This window comes from Andrographis paniculata, unplaced genomic scaffold, assembly GCF_009805555.1.
Source record: "Andrographis paniculata isolate CXL003 unplaced genomic scaffold, ASM980555v1 Contig52END, whole genome shotgun sequence".
Taxonomy (NCBI): domain Eukaryota; kingdom Viridiplantae; phylum Streptophyta; class Magnoliopsida; order Lamiales; family Acanthaceae; genus Andrographis; species Andrographis paniculata.
In genome coordinates, this window is record NW_026137587.1 from 2,095,608 (window position 1) to 2,119,384 (window position 23,777).

Consider the following 23,777-nt stretch of genomic DNA (forward strand, 5'->3'; position numbering starts at 1 on the left):
GAGAATGATCCTAAGATTGATGTTTGAAGAAATTTATGTTTAATTCCTGCTATTTGCTTGGAAATATTCTTCTAGCATTTGACAATAACATGCATATAAAATTAAATGTCAAATTCCTAAACTAATTATTCTATTGAATTAGACAATCAATATTCATTTCTCTCAAGCAAAACCCTATGTGTAAGAAGCTAAGACCTGAGGCGGAGTTTAAACTCATGACTTGACTGAACCAAAGCCAAATTATTTGAAATACTTGAAATATGGATTAGTTGTTCTTCTCAAGTTTGCTTTTGTTATTTATTTATTTATTTTTCTATTTCATTTTGCTTGCCTTATGCTTAATTAATTATTTAGTTCATCATTTTTCTTGCCTACCTTGTTCAGCATGTGGCCATAGATTACAATTGTCAAGTACAGAAGATTCAAAATGAAACGTTTCGTTTGAAGTTGTTCATTCACTACAAGAAAATATCATTTTTGTAACGAGATTTTTTCGTCTTTAAATTCACTTTTCCGTTACTAATGATATTAGAGACGGAATTAATGATGGAATTACGTTAGCTACGTGATCTTTAGTAACAGAATTCCGTTATAAATATACTATTTTTTTTTTGTAGTGCTTCAGCATCATTAAAATGCTTTTGTTGCAGATAAGGTGATGTCTCCCACACCTTAAAGGAACATTTTGTCGCCCTTGACACCGAAGATATTTCAATCTTTGCTTCTGAAAATGTTTTAATTTCCATCGGCTGGTTAGAAGAAAATCCATTCGACAAAGAAATAAGGAAGAATATCATGAAAGAGTGATAAAAATGCAATTGAGAACCCTATTGAATATCTTGTTGACATCATAGAAGCAGTGGAGGAACAAGAGGTTGATGCTAATAGGTAGTAAAATATGAAATTTTATCAAATAAAAAATGTAAAATTGTTCATAACTCCAATGTGGTTTCGAAATTTACTTTAAAATATCTTTGTACTTTAAAAATTGTATGACACCTGCTATATTTCAAAAAACGTTGCATAAAATCCCACCACCATGAAATTTCCCTTGTATAATGCAATTTTTTAAAGTGACACAGTGAGATTTCATACAATATTTTTTAAAATAGAAGGGACATCATGCAATTTTTAAGGCAAAGAGAAATTTACGTTGAATTTCGAAACTACAAAGAAGTTATTGACAATTTTGCCAATAAAGAAAACAACAAACAAGGAATATCTTCTGATCCAATTAAAAGGTTGACACCTAAAATCCCATATGAACCCTAAAAACTTCTAATTCAACATATTTAATGAGTCCTCATCAGACTCTAGTGGCCTGATAATAAGATAATCGTATTATTACACCTAATAATTGTTGATGTATTTTTTCAACAAATAAAAAGTAAAATTCAAAATATGGAAAATATCTTTAAACTTGATTAATTAGTGCTGAGATTATGAATCTCTAAACAACTGTACGGTACATATGATAATTAACTGGAAAATAAAATGCTGGAAATTTAAAGTGGTGATCCCCGAATTTGACTTTGCTTTGTTGAAGTTGATTGAAGATAATCTGCTAGTTGCTGACCCAAATCCTTAAATATTCCTCAGAAGAAACGTTTCAGAACCGTCGCCAGCAACCGCCGTCAACCGCCCAAAAGAAACGTTTTGAAACGTCGCCTGGTCAATTACAGCAACCGTCTCGCCAACCGCATAACCCAACCGACTAATCCAGCGCCTAACTGGTCGCTAGACCAAAAGACTCCTTGGCCGCCCCCACCAAGCGACCAAACTACTGTTCACTTAAATGGGCAGCCGACTTTACTTGGTCCGACCACGTACTAACCGACTTGCTTATCCGACCTGCTGACCAACCGACTTGCAGACTTTCTGACCTATGGACTATCCGACCCGCTAACCAACCGACCTGACTATCTGACCGCAGACCTTCCGACATGCAGACTTTTCGACCTATGGACCATCCGACCCGCTAACCAACCGACCTGACTATCCGACCGCAGACCTTCTGACCTGCCGATCCGACCGAGGACCAACCGACCTAACCAACCCGACTGCGGACCAACTGACCTGACCAACCGACCAAGGACCAACCGACCTGACCAACCGACCTGACCAACCGACCTGGGCGCAAATTTCTCTTCTTTTTCACCTGACTTCATGTCTAACTTCCTTTAGGATCCTGCTATCCTTATTTTTATTATTATTATTTATTTTTTTGTACGTAACAATAAGCCTCCTCCTCAAGACTCCTAAGCATCACTTCCAGTGATGTTTTAGGAGTTTGCAGGCCGTTATCCGAGGCCACATCAGCCTCAGATCCGACCTCCTTCTCTCGAGGCTACGTTGGTTCCGACCTCCATTCATCGTAGACTGACGGTGGCCTGCACGTTGGTCGACCTTGCACTACCATGTCTTCAACACTTCTTCTCTGACAGAAGCCGTGATTATGTTCTTTAAAAAGGGATTCTAATCTCCCTACCTTGGACGCTAAACTGACCAAATCGTGAATGTCATGAGCCGTCAAAGCCTTCCGTAATGGTGCATGCATATTCCTGACCACCAAATTGGTCATTTCTTTTTTCATTATTTATAGTAGGACAACGTCTTTGCATCAATCGCACCCTTTTGATAAACTGTGAAGCTGACTGTTCTGGATATTGTTTTAATTCCAACAAATCAGTAAGAGAAACAATCGGCAAAGGAGTGAAGAATCTAGCATGAAAAGCCATCTCCAAACCCTCCCACATTTGTATTTGCCCAGGTGGCAAATTTACAAACCATGAAAATGTTGTCCTGGTGAGAGACATTCCAAACAGTTGTAATTTGTAGAAAGGATTGTTACCGATTTCCACTAACTGTGCTGTGAACCGACCAACATGCTCTATGGTGGAGGATCCGTCTTCTCCTGAGATAACATGAAAGTCTGGCGATCGATAACTCCTCGAGAGAGGATAATCGTTGATGATTCTTTCCGGAAATGGCCTCTGATACACCGGTCGGTTTATCGTTTGCGGATTCATTCCGAAATGTACCCGCAAGACTTGAGCGATGTCCTCCGGATCTACTCTGGGTGGAACAGGGTCGAATACAGGAATGGAATTATGAGCCTGTTCCCCCAACCTCTCTTTTCTGGGGACGTTTGGCTCGACTGGGATGGGATTATGAGTTTGTCCCCCCAATCTCTCTTCCATCACGATATGCGGCTGCGGATTATCGCCTATCGGTCCCAAAGGAACATTATCTGGGAAAGTTAAAGGAGTCTTCCCCATATCTGTTCGGTTGAAAGTTGTGACGCTTGGAAATGTATTGTCAACGTACGTTGGCCCTGCAAGCGTTGATCCTGGAAAAGTCGCCTGAAAACGAGCATGTGACACGGCTTGAGGCATGTTTGGATACAGGGTGAATCTGGAGAATACGTGATCCAACATGTTCTGCATTATATTTTGTTATTCACGCAACATGTTCTGCATAAACACAGTTTGCTGATTGTTCATTTGCTGAACATAAGACAACCAATCGGTAGGTGGTTGGGGAATCTCCCCTGGATTTTGCATGACTAGTGGTGAAACATTTTCTCCCACCGGTGCTGATGATGATTGAGGTTGTGTGCCTGTCATATTGATTTTTCTGATGATTCGGCCGGACCTCAGTCGTATGAAACTCTCTGTTGATGTAGGATCAGCAATCTTGCCTTTCTCCCACTGTGGTCGCCAATTTGTTGATGTATTTTTTCAACAAACAAAAAATAAAATTCAAAGATATGAAAAATATCTTTAAACTTGATTAATTAGTGCTTCAGATTAGGAATCTCTAAACAACTGTACGGTACAAATGATAATTAACTGGAAAATAAAATGCTGGAAATTTAAAGTGGTGATCCCCGAATCTAACATTGCTTTGTTGAAGTTGATTGAAGATAATCTGCCAGTTGCTGACCCAAAACCTTAAATATTCCTCAGAAGAAACATTTCAGAACCGTCGCCAGCAACCGCCGTCAACCGCCCAAAAGAAACGTTTTGAAACATCGCCTGGTCAGTTACAGCAACCGTCTCGCCAACCACATAACCCAACTGACTAATCCAGCGCCTAGCTGGTCGCTAGACCAAAAAACTCCTTGGCCGCCTCCACCAAGCGACCAAACTACTGTTCACTTAAATAGGCAGCCGACTTTACTTGGTCCGACCACGTACTAACCAACTTGCTTATCCGACCTGCTGACCAACCGACCTGCAGACTTCCCGACCTATAGACCATCCGACCGGCTAACCAACCGACCTGACTATCCGACCGTAGACCTTCCGACCTGCAGACTTTTCGACCTATGGACCATCCGACCCGCTAACCAACCGACCTGACTATCCGACCTGCAGACTTTTCGACCTATGGACCATCCGACCCGCTAACCAACCGACCTGACTATCCAACCGTAGACCTTCCGACCTGCCGATCCGACCGAGGACCAACCAACCTGACCAACTGACCTGACCAACCGACCTGGGCGCAAATTTCTCTTCTTTTTCACCTGACTTCATGTCTCACTTCCTTTAGGATCCTGCTATCTTTATTTTTATTATTATTATTTATTTATTGTACGTAACAATAATATAATGAAATATGAAACTCAAAACAGAAATAACTATAGTGCTACTATCAACTCAAAGTGAATTGTTTCCCTCCAAACCAGACGCGAGTAAGCCACTAGCAATTGATCCTCCTAACATTGTCATGATTCGTTGATATCAAATGCTGCCGAGGATATCGAAGGATCTGCTGATGATCCATCGGTTATCCAAACAACCGATGAAGATGACAACGATGTACCATTGTCCTTGTTCCTTAGGAAATGAGGTTAAAGAACTCGAGGTTTTTCTAGGCTCCGGAAATATCTGATGAATTTAATCTCAATTTCAATTTTAAGAGAAAACAAGTTTCAGCTCAGGGAGCTAATTGCTGAGACATTTGCATTTGATCAGTTTAGTAGGTGAAAACATTTGAGCAGCTGGGCATGGCGTGCTCTTTCATTTTGGTTTTTTTCCAAATTTTGGTCAAAGAGCTATTTGCAAACCTATATGCTGATGTGAATATGATAGATTAGAAATTGAAATGGTTGCACAGGATATACATTTCAGATTATCAATTGATTCCTCAAACTCAAACTACCTGCAAATGAGCGTAATATTAAATAGGATCTTGGTCAAGTTTATTGTGTGCAGCCTGGATTACCATTGACTGCTACTCAAATCCTTTGCCTTTGATGTCTCCATTGATGACACATAGAAACGTTTCCACGGAAGTTAGCGATGGAATAGATTGCCGTCGCTAACTGCATTGAGACGAAGCACTTAAGACTCGCGACCAACAACAGTCTGTGATGGTAATCCGTCGCAGAATCCAATTAAAAAAAGCCCTACCCAGCGCCTTTCAATTTCGTACTTCACACGCACATCCCACGCCCAATGGCAATGGTAAGTCAATTTATTTTTTGGAATTTTTTTTTTTTTTTTTCATTTTTACTGCGACCGACCGCTATGGCAGTCGTCCGCGCGCCAGACCCCCGCGCCGCCCGGGAGGCAACCAGCTGCCGTTCTGCCGTTGCAACAGCTTGGAGAACATGTTTGTTGGGAGGGCCCTCAAAATAAATTTTTTATTTTTTATTTTTAAATTTTTTGGAAATTTATGAATAAAATAAAATAGTACTATGATTTTATAAAGTTATTTTATTGTTTTAGTTTGCTAACAAAATACAAATTTCATAATATTATTGTGTTGTTTTAGTTTACTAATAAATTGTACTTTAATTGTAAGTGTACAAAAAAAAAATGTAATAATTTAAGAATTATAAATTATATCAGTAAACACCAGGTTAAAGCTAGTTTAGTTTTGATATATAAACACTTTATTTTATAATATAGATTTTAATACATTATCTATTTTTTTTTAATACTATTTTCGTCCGACTCTAATGATCATATTTATTTTTTGTTCTAAAGGTTATATTTATTTTTTTTGTATTTTGATATTTGAATATTAATTATTATATCAAAATATAATACAAATCAAGAGAAAATGATAAAAAAATACTTATATTAGTGTTTTATAATACAAATATAATGATATTTGTAAAAAAAAAATTATACAAATATAAAAATATTTTAAATTTTCGTCAAATTTATTCTTTTTTTATTTATTCATCAAATTTATTTACGTTCTTCCTTTCCGTCCGCTGGTTAAATTTACTTAATTACTATGTTTGAAAAAAAAATCTTTAATTATTACTTTTAAAATATACGTGTATTCAATTCATACTTTAAAGGTCTGTATTCAATCCAAACTTTTAAAAGTCTATAAGTATTCAATACATACATTTAACAATCCACAAACTTTGAAAGTTTATAAATTTTAATGGAAAATTGTAAAAATTTGGTATAGTATAAAATTATTATTGTTGTTGTTGTTGTTGTTGTTTATGCAGCTGCTATTGTTATTGTTGTTGTTGTTGTTGCTGCTGCTGTTGTTGTTGTGTAAGTGATAAATAATGTGATAATATTTATTAATATTCTTATCAATTTTTTAAAAATAATAAATATATTTTACTTTCGTCTTTTCTTTTCAATTATCGAATATAATATATTGTTATTCCGGTGTCATTCTCATTATTCAATTATCGAATACACTATATTGTCATTCCGGTAAAGTGAAATGGATATTTAAATATATATATTTTGTTGAACCGTTAATTTATATTTATTTACTTTTTAATTTTAATATTTTTTTTCAAAAATCATAAATTTTTTTTCTTATTATTTTTATATACATATTTAATTTTTATGTAAAAAAAGTATATAAATAATAATAATAATAATAACTAATAAAGAAATATAAAACTAATTTGATATATGAATGGTAATATAATACTAAATTATAAAATTAAAAATATTAATATATAATATAGTAGTATTACATATGTTACAATGCATCTACATTATTAATAATATAATTAATATTAAATTTTATTTTATAAAATTATAATAATATATAATAACTTTAATTATAAATATATTATATGTATAAAACTTGTGTTTTAATAATATATAAGTAACTTTAATTATAATATATTATATTTATAAAATTTGTGTTTGATAGAAATTTATATAATTATATATATCTATAAAAAATTATTTTATAATCCTTCGAAATCAATATAAATCTATAATGAATTATATCAAATCTATAAAAATCCATATCAATTACTAAAATTCATCAGACTAGCGTAGATTTTGTGGATTTTTTAAATCCACGTAAATCTAGACTTTTTAAAATCCAAAATAATTCGTTGAAATCTCAATTGAACAAACCTCCCTAAATGTCGGATCCAAATAAGCTAAATATGATGAACGAAAGAAGTACTATATATTGTGACTAAATTTGATTTAAAATATTAAATTAAAAATATTGATATATAAAAAATACTCCATGCCTCACATTTAAATTGACATATTTGATTAAAGATACAATTTTTAAAATAATAATATTTAATTAGTTAATAATAGTACCTTTGGTTCGAAGGGTTTTATTTACTTTTTGTATGTTGATATTTGAATGTTAATTATTATATCAAAATTTAGTACAAATTAAAAAAAAAATTGCAAAATTACTTTCATTAGTGTCTTATAATAGCAATAGAATGACCTTTGTAAAAAAAAAAATATACAAATATAAGAATATGTATAATATTAAGTTGAAACTCTTAGAGGCGAACGGAGGTAGTAGTAAATTACACTACAAAAAAAATAATATATTTGTAACTGAATTTCGTTTCTAAAGTTCACGTAGCCAACATAATTTCATCTCTAATTCCGTCTCTAATATCATTAGTAACAGAAAAAGTGAATTTAGAAACGAAAAAATCTCGTTACAAAATTGATAATTTCTTGTAGTGTTATGATATTATTTTGTTATTTTTTATGTAAGAGTTATTGTTAGTAATTTTAAAATAAAAAATAATACTATACATAATTAAAATAAATTTAGAATATATATTAAATATTTTAAAATTATATCTAAATAAAATATATGCAATATGAATATTATTTTACAGATAATAAAATTTTATATAATATAAATAAAAAATTATATTTATATATTTATGATTAACAGAAACTAATTTTATAAAAAAAAATAAAACGAGAAATTTTAAATGTAGATAATAAATATTTGTTTATTAAATAGATAAATAGAAATAAAGGAGTTTTGAATAATTCTTACATGATATATGATGTTATAAGTTAATTTATATTTGTTAAGCATATATTAAATTACTAAAATTTACAACATCTAGAAAGATATTCTTTGTTAAGGAATAGATAAAGAAAACTTGTACCATTTGTTATAAGACGGATGGAGCATTATCTATGCATATACTTCGATATTTATTTAAAAATAAACGACTTATTGTTGAATCAAACATTTGTGAATACTGTCTTTGGTAGTGTGGGGGAAGTCGTGATTATAAGGTCATAAATAAAATTTGTTTATATGTTCATTAAAACAAAATTTAACTTCGAAGAGCCCTAGCCAATGTTTTGGTAGTCTTCATTTCAGCCAAGTTCGTTTTCCTTTTCCGTAATGTCTATTTCATCTCCCTCTCATCAATATTTGATGTCGTTCTTGTCTTTGTATTCCTTCACCATTTGCTTTTATATCCTTTGTCTTCTTCACCCAGGCGAGTCATAGAAGATTGTAGGAATTCTCGTTTTGAAAATTTAAGAAATCAAATAATGATTAAATATTTAGTCTTTTCTCAAAATTGAATTACTGTAAGTGAGAAATAAATTAGATAATATGATTATCCATTACACATAATTATGTGTCAAACTGAGTTACAGATTTGGATCGGGCGCCGGACCGAGTCGGTGGGCTCACGGGTTGGATAGAGAAATCGGAAAATCTCTATCCATATCAAACGGATAAGTCATATCTTAAAAACTGATTTCTATACAAATTTGAAATCGTATCTTATGAGATTTGACTCTTAATATCATATCGTAATATATATGTTTCTAGATATGGGTGATACACCATATCTAGAGAGAATCACTTAAAAGTTTTTATGTGGAGAGTAAAAAAAGCATGGCATAACCCTAAGTCAAGTACACAAATAAGCCGATACACTCTCATCCTTAGATATTCCCTTCTCCTTCCTCTACAACTATCCTACTGTCTCCTTGTTCACTAGACATTTTGTTTGCGGTGCTTCTTCAAGAGGATATAAGTTGTTTTACCTTTGGGAGTGATACGGGTACATCAGAGCACTACCGGATGTATTTTGCTTTGTGGGAAGAGGTCGACCTTGACTTGGCTTCCTTCTCTCTACCTCATTATCACCCTATATTTTCCAACATTCGCACAGCAAAATATTGGCGATAATGAACCCTACTTATTAATGGATAGCCTTTTCGCCGTTAAGACCTCTGAAGTTATCACGGCTGCCATCGCCAGAGGTTTCTCCGCCACCACTGCCGATGCCGGAGCCGTCGGTGCCACCGCCACCACCTGCGCTACCTTCACATAAAACAAAGGAAAAAGAGAATTTCCGTCAAAGCCTGTGCAGCCTCGTAAAAATGATGATCCCCACTTTGTTAACCGTTGGATTAAATTGAAATTTGTAGGGAATGTCCGTGACTCATTATCTTTTCAATACAATGGTGGGATTTTTTTTATCAAACTTTTGTACCTCTACCAGAAAATTACAGAACTCGGTTGTGGGTTTTTGCGCATAGTCGTCAGCAGACTTGGTCTAGAGATTGGATGAACAACCAAATTTATCTCTATCGCGTGAAAACAAACGTGAACAAAAAAGTTATCTTGTGTCTTACCTTATTTTAAGATCGATTTTTTGCTTTCTTAATTTTAGTCTTTAGCCTTTAGATTATATATTTCAGTTTCGATTTGATTCCACTAATTTGGGTTTTTCGTTTTCACTTATTAACTCATATAAACTTTGTATTTATGAGATATTGTTCGAAAAACCCGATTCTAGAATAGAAGCACTACAATGTTGTCAAAACCTGGGACGTTAATTAGTTGCAAAACTGAAAGAAATTTTATCGTTCGAGTTTGTCGTATGAAATTTTGGTAGCTATAGTCAATCTCAGGTGCATAATGACCAATGGAAGTTGTATGTTTTTGTTGTCGATTTTTGAATCGCTGGAAAGATGCACAAGGAATGGTTCTCTAGAGAAGTCGTTCTCTGTTGTGGCATCCTTTCCAGACAAGCTGGATGTGATCGATGGAGACAAGGAAAATTTATATTTTTATTTGTTTTATTTTGTGAATGGTCTCTATGATTCCTTGTACTTTGTATATCGATATGTAAAGAGTAACTAAGAGAGAAAGAATAAAATTGGGGATGTGGATACCAAGAGGTATGCCATATCGAGAAACATGTCGTACCATATGGTGGACAGATGCTTGGTTGTAGAGAAAGTACAAGAGTTTCAACTCTTGGTACATGATGTCCAAACCGAGGGGAAGTTGTTCCTGATGCCTTTAATTTGGAAGTAGTTATTGAAAAATTGCATTCTTTTAAAGAACTTTAAGAACTACCTCAAAGATTAAGCGAAAGGCAATTTTATTTGAGGACCTAGTTTTCAAACTCCACATTGAAGATGACAACCAAAAAAAGAGTTCAAAATCGAAGACCTTTGATAAAAGGCCAGCTTAGCAGAGTGAGACAACCTCTCAAAGAAGAGAAACGAGCCTTACTAAGCCTCATAAGGACAAAAGGAAAAAACCCATTAAGGTTGCCAAAACAAAAAACAAGGTCCTCAAACTTATAAGCATAAAAGAATTGACGCTGAAAGATATGATGATTATTTTACTGATGAGTTCTGGATTATCTCTAAACATGTGAGGGGAAGCCTATTGACGGCAAGTCATTCCCAAAAAAATAAGGATGTGTATCCTTATTTGTTGTAGAAAAACCTTGAGCCTTCTACCTAATGTCTCAGGACATGCGGGGGGAAGTTTTATTGAAAGTAAAGTTATAATTTCCCAAAGAAATGTAAGAATGTAATTCCTTAAAATTTGTGAAAAGACTGCAAATTTTCCAACAAATACCTTAGGGCATGCGATGAGGAGCCGTATCGAGGCGAGCTAAATTGTTAATTCCCCTAAAAGAAAATGATATTAATCCTTTCTATTTTTGAAAAGGTTATGACATTTCTTAAAAATACCCAAAGTGTGGGGGGGTGTTTAGCTATGGTGAAAGTACATCTGCCAGAGAAAGTCACCATCGATCCAAAGATGGTTGATTGTATATTCATAGGCTATGCCCTTAACAGTAGTGTGTACCATTTTCTCATTCACAAGTCAGCAATCTCTTACATTAGTGAATGGACAACGATGGAATCAAGGAATGCAATTTTTTAATATGTATTCCATTATAAAAATAAGGACGACATTCCTGAATGTTTTCGAAAGATAACAAGATAGATGCCTACCAGATTGAATTTTTCGGAAGAAGAACCGAGACATAGTCAGAGGATAAAAATATCCAAGGACTCTAGTCCAGATTACACCCTATATATGTTGGATGATGAGAGAATGACAATGAAATAAACATCTGGGCCAAATGATGAATTCTAGCTAGAAGCGATAAATGACCAAATTAATTCGATCATTCAAAATTACACTTGGATCTTGACCAATCTCTTAAAGGATTGCAAACCCCTAAGAAGCTAGTGGGTCCTAAAAAGAAAATATAAAGATAATAGATCGGTCAAAAAGTTTAAAACCGACTGATTGTTAAGGGGTTTAATCAAAATGAGATAGATAAGTTATTTAACACATATTCTTGCGTGTCTAGGATCACCTTAATTACGGTGCTTCTCATGATTTTTGTCCTATACAATCTAGAGATTCATCAGATGGATGTCAAGACAACATTCTTGAATGTTGACTTAGAGGAAGAAATCTATATGAAAATTTGTAGTACCTAAGTAAGAGTGTAAGGTATGCAAATTGATCAAGTCTCTATATGGACTTAAGCAAGCGCTGAAGTAATGGAACTTCAAATTTAACAATACTATATTGTCGAATGGATTGAGATACAATGAGTGTGATAAATGTGTTTATTAAAAAGGGGATTCCAATAGTTTTGTGTTGGTCTGCCTCTACATAAATGATATGTTGATCATGGAAAATGATCAAAGACTCATTGTTTGGAAAAAAAAAATATTGAAAGGAAATTTCGACACAAAAGATCTTGGGTTGACCGATGTGATCCTTGGGATCTAAGTAGTCAGACACTCAAAGAATTCGTCTTGACACAATCTCATTATATGTCATAAATATTGACTAAGTTCGGCATCAATGATGAGCCAATAACGAAAACCCCATTTGACCCAAACTTGAGTTAACAAAAAAACAGGGTGTTCCTGTAAATTAAGAGAAATACGCAAGGATAATTGGGAGTCTTATGTTCCTGACGAACTATACTCGCTTTGATCTTGCGTACTCAGTAAGCAAATTGAGTAGATACACTAGCAATCCAAGTAGGGATCATTGGACAACTATTGTAAGGGTTTTAAATTATCTAAAACATACTCGAAACTATGGGTTTTGTTATTCGAAATATCGTCCAGTGCTTGAAGGATACTCAAAATGACTCATTTTCGACGAGTGGATATCTGTTCACAATCGGGGGAGGTGTTGTGTCGTGGAAATCGACTAAGTAGACATGTATTACCTAATCCGTACCGTGCGAGGAGGTTTTGCGGCTATTGGAATGGCACATAATGTAATGTACAACGGTAAGTCCCGAAACATACGTCGTCGACACAATACCGTGCAAGAATTGATCTCACAAGGGATAATCTCATTAGATTACGTGAAGTCTAATGATAACCTAGTGATTCCGCTAACTAAAGGGTTAAACCGAAATCTTCTCCCTCTGCTAATTATCCTACTCCTACCATATTCGTTAGGCCTCTAGCTTACGGTGCTGTTTCGAGATGATATAAGTTATTTTACTTTTGGGAGTGATATGGGTACACCGGAGCACTATAGGCCGTATTTCGCTCTGCGAGAAGCGGTCTTCCTCGACTTAGCTTTCCTTTTACTACCTTATATCACCTCATATTTTTCAACAAAGTCATTATTCATTAAACAACACTTAAATTAACAAAATCACTCTTCAATGCGTTTTCCAAAACTTCTTATATATATTCCCACTGTAAACTTCCTTGTCCGAATCATTAGACATAAAAATATATCCCGTCTTATATATATCAGCTTCAAATTCGGCGTCAGATTGTGTGAGCTTTATTAATTTGGAGGCTATGCTCACAATCGGCGCTGAAAAGGATTGCATTGGAATGGTTTTGTTTCGATTTGGGGATTGTTATATATATATATATATATATAACAACGATCAAGTTTGGTGATGATTTAGGATTTCAGATTATATTTTGATCTGAAATTGATTCGAGTTTCAGCTAGATTTTGCCGCTTTTAATGGCGGTGGAGATTGAGGTGACGGTGATGGTGGTGGATGGGCTGCGTGTCATCTAAAGGTGTGTTTGTTTGGGTGATTGGATTTAGAATACACTATTCATCTCATTTTTTTCTCTCAAAAACATCAAATCAAACACCTATTTTTTATTTTTTATATTATACAAAAAATTAATTTTACATTCAAAATATCAAATCAACACCTATTTATATCACATCATACAACTATTCAAATTCAAAATTTTTACTATTCAAATCCTAACTCAAAATCCAAACCCCAAACAAACACACCCTAAGAAGATGGTGTCCGTGACACCAACGGCGCTATATAATTCTAGCGCTCCGAATAGCGGATTGGCGAGGAGTATGGTTGGGATCTTTCGGAAAGGCTACACCAATGGGTTGGTGGCGGAGCTGGAGCTTTGAGTAGGGGCTGCACCAAATATGTAAATATATGCAGATTTTGTGTATGATATATGGTGATCAAAGATACTCATAAGTAGATATTTGATTTACTATTTTTTATAAAAAAATATAATAAATAGTAAAATTTTTAAAAATTAAAATAATAAAATAATGCAATATAAATGAATGTTGATATTATATTTTTTATTTAAATGAATTTATAATATAGGGACAATTATTTTTATATTTGTATTCCGTCCTCATCCAATAGTGGAGTCTGCACTCCCTCCTTTTAAAAACTTTTTACCATTAACTCCCCACCCATTTCTTATTTCCAGTTTTACCCTCATTTCACCCAAAAAATTCATTTTATCAATTTCAATTTTCTCTCTATTTGTTAGGTTTTTTTTTTTCGCGTGAGAGAAAGAGATTGTATCCAGCCTTTGGTTTCATTCGCGCGAAGGGAAAAATTTTCTACATCGTTCGGTTTCGTTCACGGAGAGAAGTCTACGATCGATGGTGAATCTGTGATGGGTTCCGAATCCAAATTCCAAAATTTAGGTCTATTTCGCGCAGGGAGAAACGGGTAAGGTCGATGTTCGATTCCTCATTTTGGGATGTTCTTTTGGTGTGATAATTTTGTTGGTTGATTGCGAATTGCGATAGTGCTGTTAGGATTTAAGATCGGTTTCGGTAAGTATTTCACTATTGCTTCGGCGATTATTGTCTTGTTTGCGATTATGATTGCAGTAGTAGGAGGGTATGTAATGAAAAAAATCTTTGTAGGAGCTGTTGCAATTTTCTGCTAGTATGCGTGGGTATTTTCACGGATATATATTACAGTGTAATATACCTATATTTATTAATCTTATACATATGTTTTTTTTTTTATATCATATGATGCATTTATCTCAAAGTACCTTGGTTTTGTTGGTAGACATTACGATTACTCATTATGAACCTTGGTGTTTATTTTATGTGCTTGTATTAGATAATGTTAATATCTTGTAGCTATGCAGCGGTGTCTGCCGAAAATTATTGAAAATGATTTTGCTGAAGGTTAAGGTTTGTTATTCACATTGATGGTCGATAATTGGAAGGAATACATATTTTTTTGGATAGACACTCGGAACTTTTAAAGTTCATTCCTTCCGTATTTTTCGGAGCCCACCACGCATATTGTCTTTGACATCTAATGGGCAACTTTCGCACTTAGTTATGTATAAAATATATGTTTATTTATTATGATATGTACAACAAGGTAATTACATTTCATATAGGTAGTGCGGAGATATCCGATGCACAACAAGAAATGATGGACGTCCATTTTCAACAAAGCTGATTATGCCCCTCTGTAGAAGGATTTTGAGCGGTATATAACTTATGTTGTGGAGGCCATGTCACGTACCCGAAATTACAGTGCTAGTATCGGACGAATTATCTACTCTAAGAGACTCGTTGAAGGATAATAAATAACAATATAGCTGAGTCATTGAATAGTTGGGTGCGCTCAGCAAGGTCATTACATTTTGTTGGGATGTTTGATTTTCTGGAAATATGCGATGTCTATGATTAATCCATTAACCCGGTGCCGACCCATGATATGGATGTGGTGTAACAACTTGCAGACAAAGATAATTTATCACATATCATTTTTCCAACCAGACTTGCCAAAGCAAAATGCTATTTGAATCACATAAGGTGAAACAGATTAAAAAATATGATCATTTTGGTAGTCATGACACAACCAAATAAATTGCAAGGAAATTTTATCGTAGGTATTTCTTGTGTGTTTCTTATGGTTTGAATTTTCTTTTGTTTATGAAAGATTGTACATTGAACGTAATTTATATATGAGACCACTATTGAATGATTTTAAAAATCGATGATATTCTCGTACATTTCATTGGACGTACACAACCATTTTTCTGGGATACATATTAGTCCAAAATAATTCTTCCAAAGTATAAAATAAGGGTACATGAATTCATAACGAAAGTACGTTACATGTTACTGTAATTATATTAAATATGATCAGGAATAATAGTTATTAACAACGACAATATATTACACGGGAATTTGCTTATTAAATTCTACATAATATTTTAGGTCTTTTATGTCCCATAAGTACTCGTTATGATATAACATGGCCCATAGTGTACCCCTATTATTTATCTGAAATTATATTAATATATATTAAATTTATTTATTGAGGTATTTAATACTGTTGAAGTAGTTGTTCCAATGAAAATACGACTATATTGTGACGTTTAGGGAGTATATTCATTAATATTAGGTGTATACATATCTGAATAAGAGGGTGCATCTTTGTGTATGGAAGTATTTATAAATGTGTGCAAGTATTATTAATATGAACACGGGTATTCAAGTAATATGGGCAAAATTTGTCAATGATTTTTGTTGGATCAAACAACTACGAGTTGATACCATTATACCCACTTTCTAGACAACGAGTTTTCAACAGGGGATACTCCCGATATGACATATGAAAGAACCTATCAACACATTCAAGGGTGGATGAGAACGTCAAGATATAAAATAACATATATTGAGGTAACCAAAAGTAATAGATATATTAAAGTCTGTGCATAACTGATAACCTAACATGTTGTTTGTATTGTGATTGTTTGTCCAAAAATTTCTGAAAGTTAATATAACATTCAACAATAGTAAATGGGGTAGAAGTAGGGCTGGCAAACGGATCAAGTCAGGTCGGGTTCAGGTTCGGGTCAGTTTAAACGAGTTACAAAACCTTTGACCTGAACCTGACCCATTTAATTTAATTAAATGGGTTGATATTTGCAACCTTAACCTGACTTTTTATTAATTAGGTCAACCTGAATATGACTCATATAACCCGTTTAAATCTAAAATTTTTAAATTTTAATTTTAAATTACAATTTATACTAACAAAAATTTTTAATGCATAACATATATACATATTAAAGAAAAAAATTATTTATTTATATCATAAAACCGATATTCAAGAATTGAATTAACAAACACTACATAATAGTACATAACACAATCCTTTATTTTTTATTGTTTATTTTTATAAAACTGGCCATAAATATTGAATTGTATTGATAAAATTTAAAAGAATATATCTAAATTTAAAATAATATTAATTAAACAGGTTAGACGGGTTATTTTCAGGTTGAAAATATAGACCTTAACCTGACCCATTTAATTAAATGGGTTAAACGGGTTTGACCCAATTATTAATTGGGTCGAAAATCTCAATCCAAACCCATCTATTTCAGGTCAGGTTCGGGTCGGGTTATCAGGTCGGGTTAATTTTTGCCAGCCCTAGGTAGAAGGGATATCAAGTATTAGTCGTGTGACATATTGAACTTTCCCACTATGTAGGAAACATATTAGTCATTGATGCATATATGTTATCGGTCCGCTGGTGCTTTCAGAATAATTTAGTGAGTACGCATCTTCTCAATATACATCGATTACGTTTAAAGTTACTTAGATATCATATTCCTTATACAAATGGATTTAATTAGTTAAGAGGTATATAAATTAGTGAAATAAAAGTACAAATATCATCATTGAGGGTATGTGGTCTCGACCTAAGGGTTTGTCGATACCCAATTATGGAATATTGTGAACCAAAGTATATTATTTACTTCTATGGGTACTTGTTCTCTTCTAGTACATCTATGCACGTGACATGAGTGTTTAAATTACATATAAAGGTATATAAATTAATGAAATATAAGTATAAATATTATCATTGAGAGTATATGGTCTCGGCCTAGGGCTTGTTGACATTCAATCATGATATCTTACCAACCTATCATATATACAAACATATATATGACCAAAATGTAATTATATATAGACAACCTCTTAAAATATCATATGTTAGTTTAAAATAGTCGGTGATCAGTAAAGTCTACGTAAAAATATAACATAAACGGATAAGTAACCCTATTTGGCTAAAAATCTTAGTTATTCATCAATCCAATTGTAACAAAATACACCTCAATCATTCAAATTGAACTAGACACACCCTCTTAAGCGCCCTGCTAAATTTCATGTAGCAATTTTTGCCCAATAAGTCTTGACATCATCGAATTCGGTTACCCAGTCACCTAGTCGGTAACAGTCTATATCTTCTAAAGTGTAGCTCTCAGCGTATATGCATACAAGCCTGCTACGAAGCCATCTAAAGCAACGGGGTACTGTAGGTAGTCCTCTTACTTTGTCAAGTGCCGAAGTACGCTCGTTAATCCAAGCATGCAATGAAGAAAACCAATTATTTCAATAAGTATAGACTATCTTAATTTTTTTTCACCTAAATACATAAATTAAATGTGTACTAAAAAACCCATGGTGTATCCAATCAAGTAAATCTTCCCAGATTTCAAGTCTCGCATAAATTTCAGTAGGTACCGATGGCATGTAGTTTCCCAAGCGTAGTTTATGGTTGTAAACAAAATGTTGACAAAAAACATATATATATAGTTTGAAAAATTCATCAATGGCTATAACGTCGTTTCAGACTATCAAAGTAAAATTATCCGTCATCGAGGCTTGTACAAATCCAACCGAGGTACAAATAAAATTGATCCAAGTACAATGTGAACTCAAACAATTGATTCTACCATAAACTTTAACTTACTTTTTCGAACTCCGCTTTGGAAATGGGGTCATTTTCGACATCTCGACTGGGATCTGATCTCTCGGCGGTGAAGGAAGACTTTTGATGGCGGCGGAGGTTTCTGTAGGAAGGCTCCCCGGCAAGTAGTTCGCTAGGGAACTTTGACGGTGAGGGCAATGCGGGAAGGGAAGAGTTTGGAAGAATAACTCATCCACAAAGTCTGATGGTGAGTTTTATTAGGGTTTTATTTTATTTTTAGGTTTAAATTACTGTAACTCATTCTAGTACATAAATAAAAATTCGAAGCACATTACTCGAATATTTTCTTTGTACAACGAGATAATTTTGAAGTACGTAATTAGATAATATAGATTTATATAAAAATAATGAGAATACATACAATATTCGTTATATTATACGGTGATTAAAGAATAAAATAAATATTAGGGAGTCAAGTGTAAAGTAAAATGAAAAATAAAGAGTGAAGTGCTTTTCAAAATGAAGAATGATTGAATTTAGACATTTTTTAGCTGACACATATTTAAATAAAATGTCCTTATAATATAATATAAAAATAAAAATAAATAATTGATTTATTATTTGAGAAATTTCAAATTTGGCACACGAAGCACTCTACCTGACATAGCATCTCCTAATCCCCACCGTCCATTCATATCCGCTTCACTACTTTTTTTTTTTTTCTAAAATCCACTTGGGAATATGCGTTTGCGATTCTACTATTCCCTGACTAATTGGATTTGGCAAGATTATGCCTTTTTTACTTCCGACAATGCTGATCATGCGCTCTCAAATCACGGCCACAATCGATCACAGGGGGCTCTATGGACTTACACCACCGTTCTGAAGCGTGAACAACGAAGAAGAAGAATCGGATCTCAACAACTATGAATTCGCCTTGTGAGAACATATATGCTCTATTTTAGTTCATTCTTGTGTGGGTGTGCGCGCGCGCGCGCGAGCATTTGTTTATTGATTGTGCCGTGCATTTCGTGTGGATTGGGCTGAATGATGGTTTTATCTGAAGTATATATCATCTCGCCGATTTCAGAGTTGTTGAGATTTCTTGTATTTGCAAGTATTTTTGTAAGTTCCCTAAAATCATATATGCTGAGCTTCTGAATGATTCGGATATCGTATGAAGAGTTTGGGTGATTTCGATTCTGTTGCTGTGTTTGTTTTTCAATTTTAAGTATTCCTCACATCATTCATTTTCGGCCATTTGTGTATTTTAAGAACCTTGTTGCCCTGTTTGAACTTAGTAAATGAATGTATGTTTAGTTGTGTTAGGGGCTTCAAGTTTATGATCAATAAGAATTTTGATTTGAACTTATTGAGTGTTATGGTTTAAACTGTTTATCTCTAAAAACAAGGTTTAAATTTCAAAATCAGGTATGGGGTTCTTGTTAAACCTGATTGTCCTGCCAAAAACATCTCATATTCATCTAACTTTAGTAATTGGTTACGTTTACCTGTTTTTGAAACAAAAAAGACCAAGAATACTGCAGCGTTTGTAGTTTGTACTCAAGGGAATTACCACTAAACTTTTGTGTAATCAACTCTAACCTTATATAAGTTTTGAATTCATAATCTTTGATAGGAAACTTGTGGTTATTAAATTCGTTGTGGGATTCCATTATTAAGTAGTTTCGATATGGAATAACAGAAGTTATGGTCGGCTCTATCCCTTCAGGTCTCATTTATTTTGTGTTTCTGCTGCTTCTTATTGGGGGTTCTTCAAGACCACTCTATCCGCTACCAAGTAGAAGAAATGATAGAAATAGACGACCTCTCCAAACCTTTCGGCCATTTAACATTGCACATCGTGGTTCGAATGGAGAAATTCCTGAAGAAACTGCTGCAGCATATATGGTATTCTTCTTCTCCAGTCTATTCACAAAAACTGGCCTCTTGTTGTTAGTTGCTTTTTTGTCCTTTCGAAGTTTATTCTTTGTTTTAGAACATTCCAATTGCACCAAAAACCTTTTTAATTAATTTTCTCTATGCAGCATCCTAGGTTCCCTGGCTATAGTATTAGGTGTTTAATCTGTTTATACTTTATAAGCATTTTGATGTTTTGCATTCCTGTTACAAATAGCACTAGTGTGTTGCATAGAGTGTGAAACTATCAATAGCTTCAATATCGGATAGATTTGAATATTCCTAGCATATTGATGAGTAAATGTTGTATGTGAAGTGAAATGGTCTAGAATTGCTTGCAGTTGGATGAATTTCTTGCTATTCACGTTCAAAAATATGAAAAGAGAGATGGACTTGGAGTTTGAGATGAGCAGCAAAAACTCCGATGACATTGTTGTGTACCACTTTTGTAACTGATTATATAAAAATCTAACTAATTTGCAGAGAGCCATTGAAGAAGGCGCTGATTTCATAGAGTCGGACATTTTGGCCTCAAAAGATGGTGCTCTCATATGCTTCCATGATGTATACCTTGATGATACTACCGATATAACCAAGTACAAGGAATTCTCTGGAAGAAAACGGACCTACGAGGTTCAAGGGCAAAATATTACGGGTCATTTTGTAGGTATGCTACAAAACTGTATCTGCTTATCTATAGTCTTTGTTACCTTGCGCACATTTATGTTTTTCTTATTAGATACTCATTTTAAGAGCTAAAAGGTTTTGAAATGCTCCCATAATATCCAAAGATTGTTCTTCCTAGTGTCTGAGCTTTTTTCGTTTTTGTCATGGATAGTAGTGTCAACAATAAATACTGCTTTTTGCAACTTAGAAGATTGTTTTGTTCCTCCTATAAATTGTTCTAAAATAAATTCGTTGATATTGCCCTGTACAATGTGTAGTTGATTTCACACTAAAAGAGTTGAAGTCCCTCCGAGTGAATCAAAGATTTTCTTTCCGAGATCAACAGTACAATGGTTAGTCCTCGTATTTTAGTGGTCTTGTATGCTAGTTTCAACGTCATATTTATCCCTCTATTTCATCGTCTAGCTGATATATGTACGTAAGGCCTCAATTTTCTTCGGCTTCTGCTCAATCGACCTTTTAAATTGCAGGGAAGTTTGGTATTATCACATTCGAGGAGTTCATTTCAATTGCTCTGGATGCACATAGAATTGTCGGGATTTACCCTGAGATAAAAAACCCAGTATTCATCAATCAGCACGTGAGTTTTTCTTCACGGTGGAAATACCCACAACATATGGCATTGCAAAGGGATTTCACATCGACGTGCCCTTTGTGACAGGTGAAATGGGCGGACGGTAAGAAATTTGAGGACAAATTCGTCGAGACACTTGAGAAGTATGGATACAAAGGCTCATACTTGTCCAAGCAATGGCTAAAACAGCCCGTCTTTATTCAGTCGTTTGCGCCAACATCTCTTCTATATATATCAAAACTCACTGAGTTACCCAAGATCTTTCTGATTGATGATACGTCAACGCCAACTCAAGATACGAACCAGGTTTGTACCTTTCATTTACTCCATATACAAAATTCACATTATTACCATTTCTTTGCATTAATTAAGGGTGTATTTGCTACAGAGAAATGATACCGGAGAAATGAAATTGGTCTCATTTCTCTTGTTTGTTTGAGTTAAAAAATGGAACTTGAAAAATAACTCATTTCCATTTATTTGTTTTCATATCTGATGTTGCATTATATTTTCTAAAATTTTTTTATCTTTTTTGTACTATTTAATTTTTTATATTTTTCTTAAAATTATATTATTTTAATTTTACAAAATCAAATTTAATTTATTGTTAAAGTATATAATTTTTACAATTTTTTAAGAAATTGTACTAAAATATAATCTTAAAAAACATTTTATATAATTTATAATTTTTTTAAAAAAAAGGTTACCAAAAATATTTTTCACGTTCCACTCCTTTCATTTATACTCCATTTTCATTCGTTAAAACTCTTTTTTTTTTATCCGATTAATCATTTATTCTTATTTGATCAATTCATATATCTGCATTTTTTACATTTCTCAACTGATATTCTCTGTTTTATCAACCAAGAGAATTAATTCTCGTTCTCTACTCAATTTTATTCTCTATACCAAACATCACCTAATAGTTTCCTGCATCAGTCCTATTCGGAGATCACTTCAGATAAATATTTCGACTATATCAAGGACTTTGTTGTGGGAATCGGGCCGTGGAAGGACACCATAGTTACTGTGTCGAACAATTATCTACAAACGACCACAGATCTTGTAGCGCGAGCACATGCCCGTAACCTTCAGGTATACTCCATTTTTGTGCACGTTGCACAATATCGATATCTTGTTCGCATGCCATCAATTCTGTCGCATTTCTTGTAAACTCCCGTGTGCAATATCTCTTGTTATTGTCCAGGTACACCCCTACACTTTCCGGAATGAGAACAAGTACTTGCATTTCAACTTCAGCGAAGATCCTTACAACGAATTCGATTATTGGATAAACAAGATTGGGGTGGATGGGCTGTTCACAGACTTCACGGGAAGCTTTCACCAGTATCAGGAATGGACGTCGCCACCTGAGGTGAATTTCCATAAACTTGTTGATAATATTGTTGCCATGATCGCTGGGTTTAGGGGTTCCTAGGTTTTCATTCTTTCTTTGCATTTTAATGGAGGTTGCAGAAAATTTGTGCGTACTCATCATTGTCACGTCTCTGCTGCGAATATGCGATTACATACTGTGAATGGAATATGATTTTCAATATTTTTATTTATCTTTTCTTCAGAAATCAAAATTTTAAATTAGTTTATAATAAAAAAAATAACTCTTTAACCCATAGAACCAAATCAAATATTTTTATTTTTATAATAATATATATCTTTGTTATTTATAATATGACATCAAATAATTATGGATGACAATGAGTAAAATATGAATATGATAACACTGGACTTGAGATCCTACTCAAATGTATATTACTCGATGCAAGACCTTACCGGGATCCGAATGTACCCGAACCTAAATGTACTTGGATTTTATCCATGATGTACCTTCACATCCATCTGACCTTCAGATTCAAAATAGTTCAACACCAAACCTAAATGTACTTGGATTTTATCCATGATGTACCTTCACACCCATCTGACCTTCAGATTCAAAATAGTTCAACACCAAACCTAAATGTACTTGGATTTTATCCATGATGTACCTTCACACCCATCTGGCCTTCAAATTCAAAATAGTTCAACACCAAATCTAAA

At 33.8% G+C, this 23,777-nt stretch overlaps 2 protein-coding genes across 4 annotated transcripts; one reads left to right on the top strand and one right to left on the bottom strand.

The window, feature by feature from the left end:
• Window positions 1-1,306: 1,306 nt before the first annotated feature.
• LOC127254378 (uncharacterized) lies at window positions 1,307-3,437 on the bottom strand. Its single transcript, XM_051279470.1, has 2 exons — window positions 2,631-3,437; window positions 1,307-1,321 (listed from the first exon to the last, which is right to left on the bottom strand). The coding sequence occupies exons 1-2, from the start codon at window positions 3,435-3,437 to the stop codon at window positions 1,307-1,309; spliced, it is 822 nt and encodes a 273-aa protein (XP_051135427.1).
• A 15,883-nt stretch (window positions 3,438-19,320) lies between these two features.
• On the top strand, window positions 19,321-23,288 carry LOC127254016 (glycerophosphodiester phosphodiesterase GDPD6-like). 3 transcript variants are annotated; one of them, XM_051278867.1, is made up of 8 exons: window positions 19,321-19,480; window positions 20,274-20,452; window positions 20,945-21,128; window positions 21,406-21,480; window positions 21,619-21,728; window positions 21,810-22,028; window positions 22,662-22,817; window positions 22,930-23,288. In XM_051278867.1, the coding sequence occupies exons 1-8, from the start codon at window positions 19,468-19,470 to the stop codon at window positions 23,158-23,160; spliced, it is 1,167 nt and encodes a 388-aa protein (XP_051134824.1). In that variant the 5' UTR covers window positions 19,321-19,467; the 3' UTR covers window positions 23,161-23,288. The 3 variants fall into 3 exon arrangements, with proteins under 3 accessions (XP_051134824.1, XP_051134825.1, XP_051134826.1); XM_051278869.1 differs by having other exon boundaries at window positions 19,354-19,480; window positions 20,323-20,452; XM_051278868.1 differs by lacking the exon at window positions 21,406-21,480.
• The last annotated feature ends 489 nt before the right edge of the window (window positions 23,289-23,777 follow it).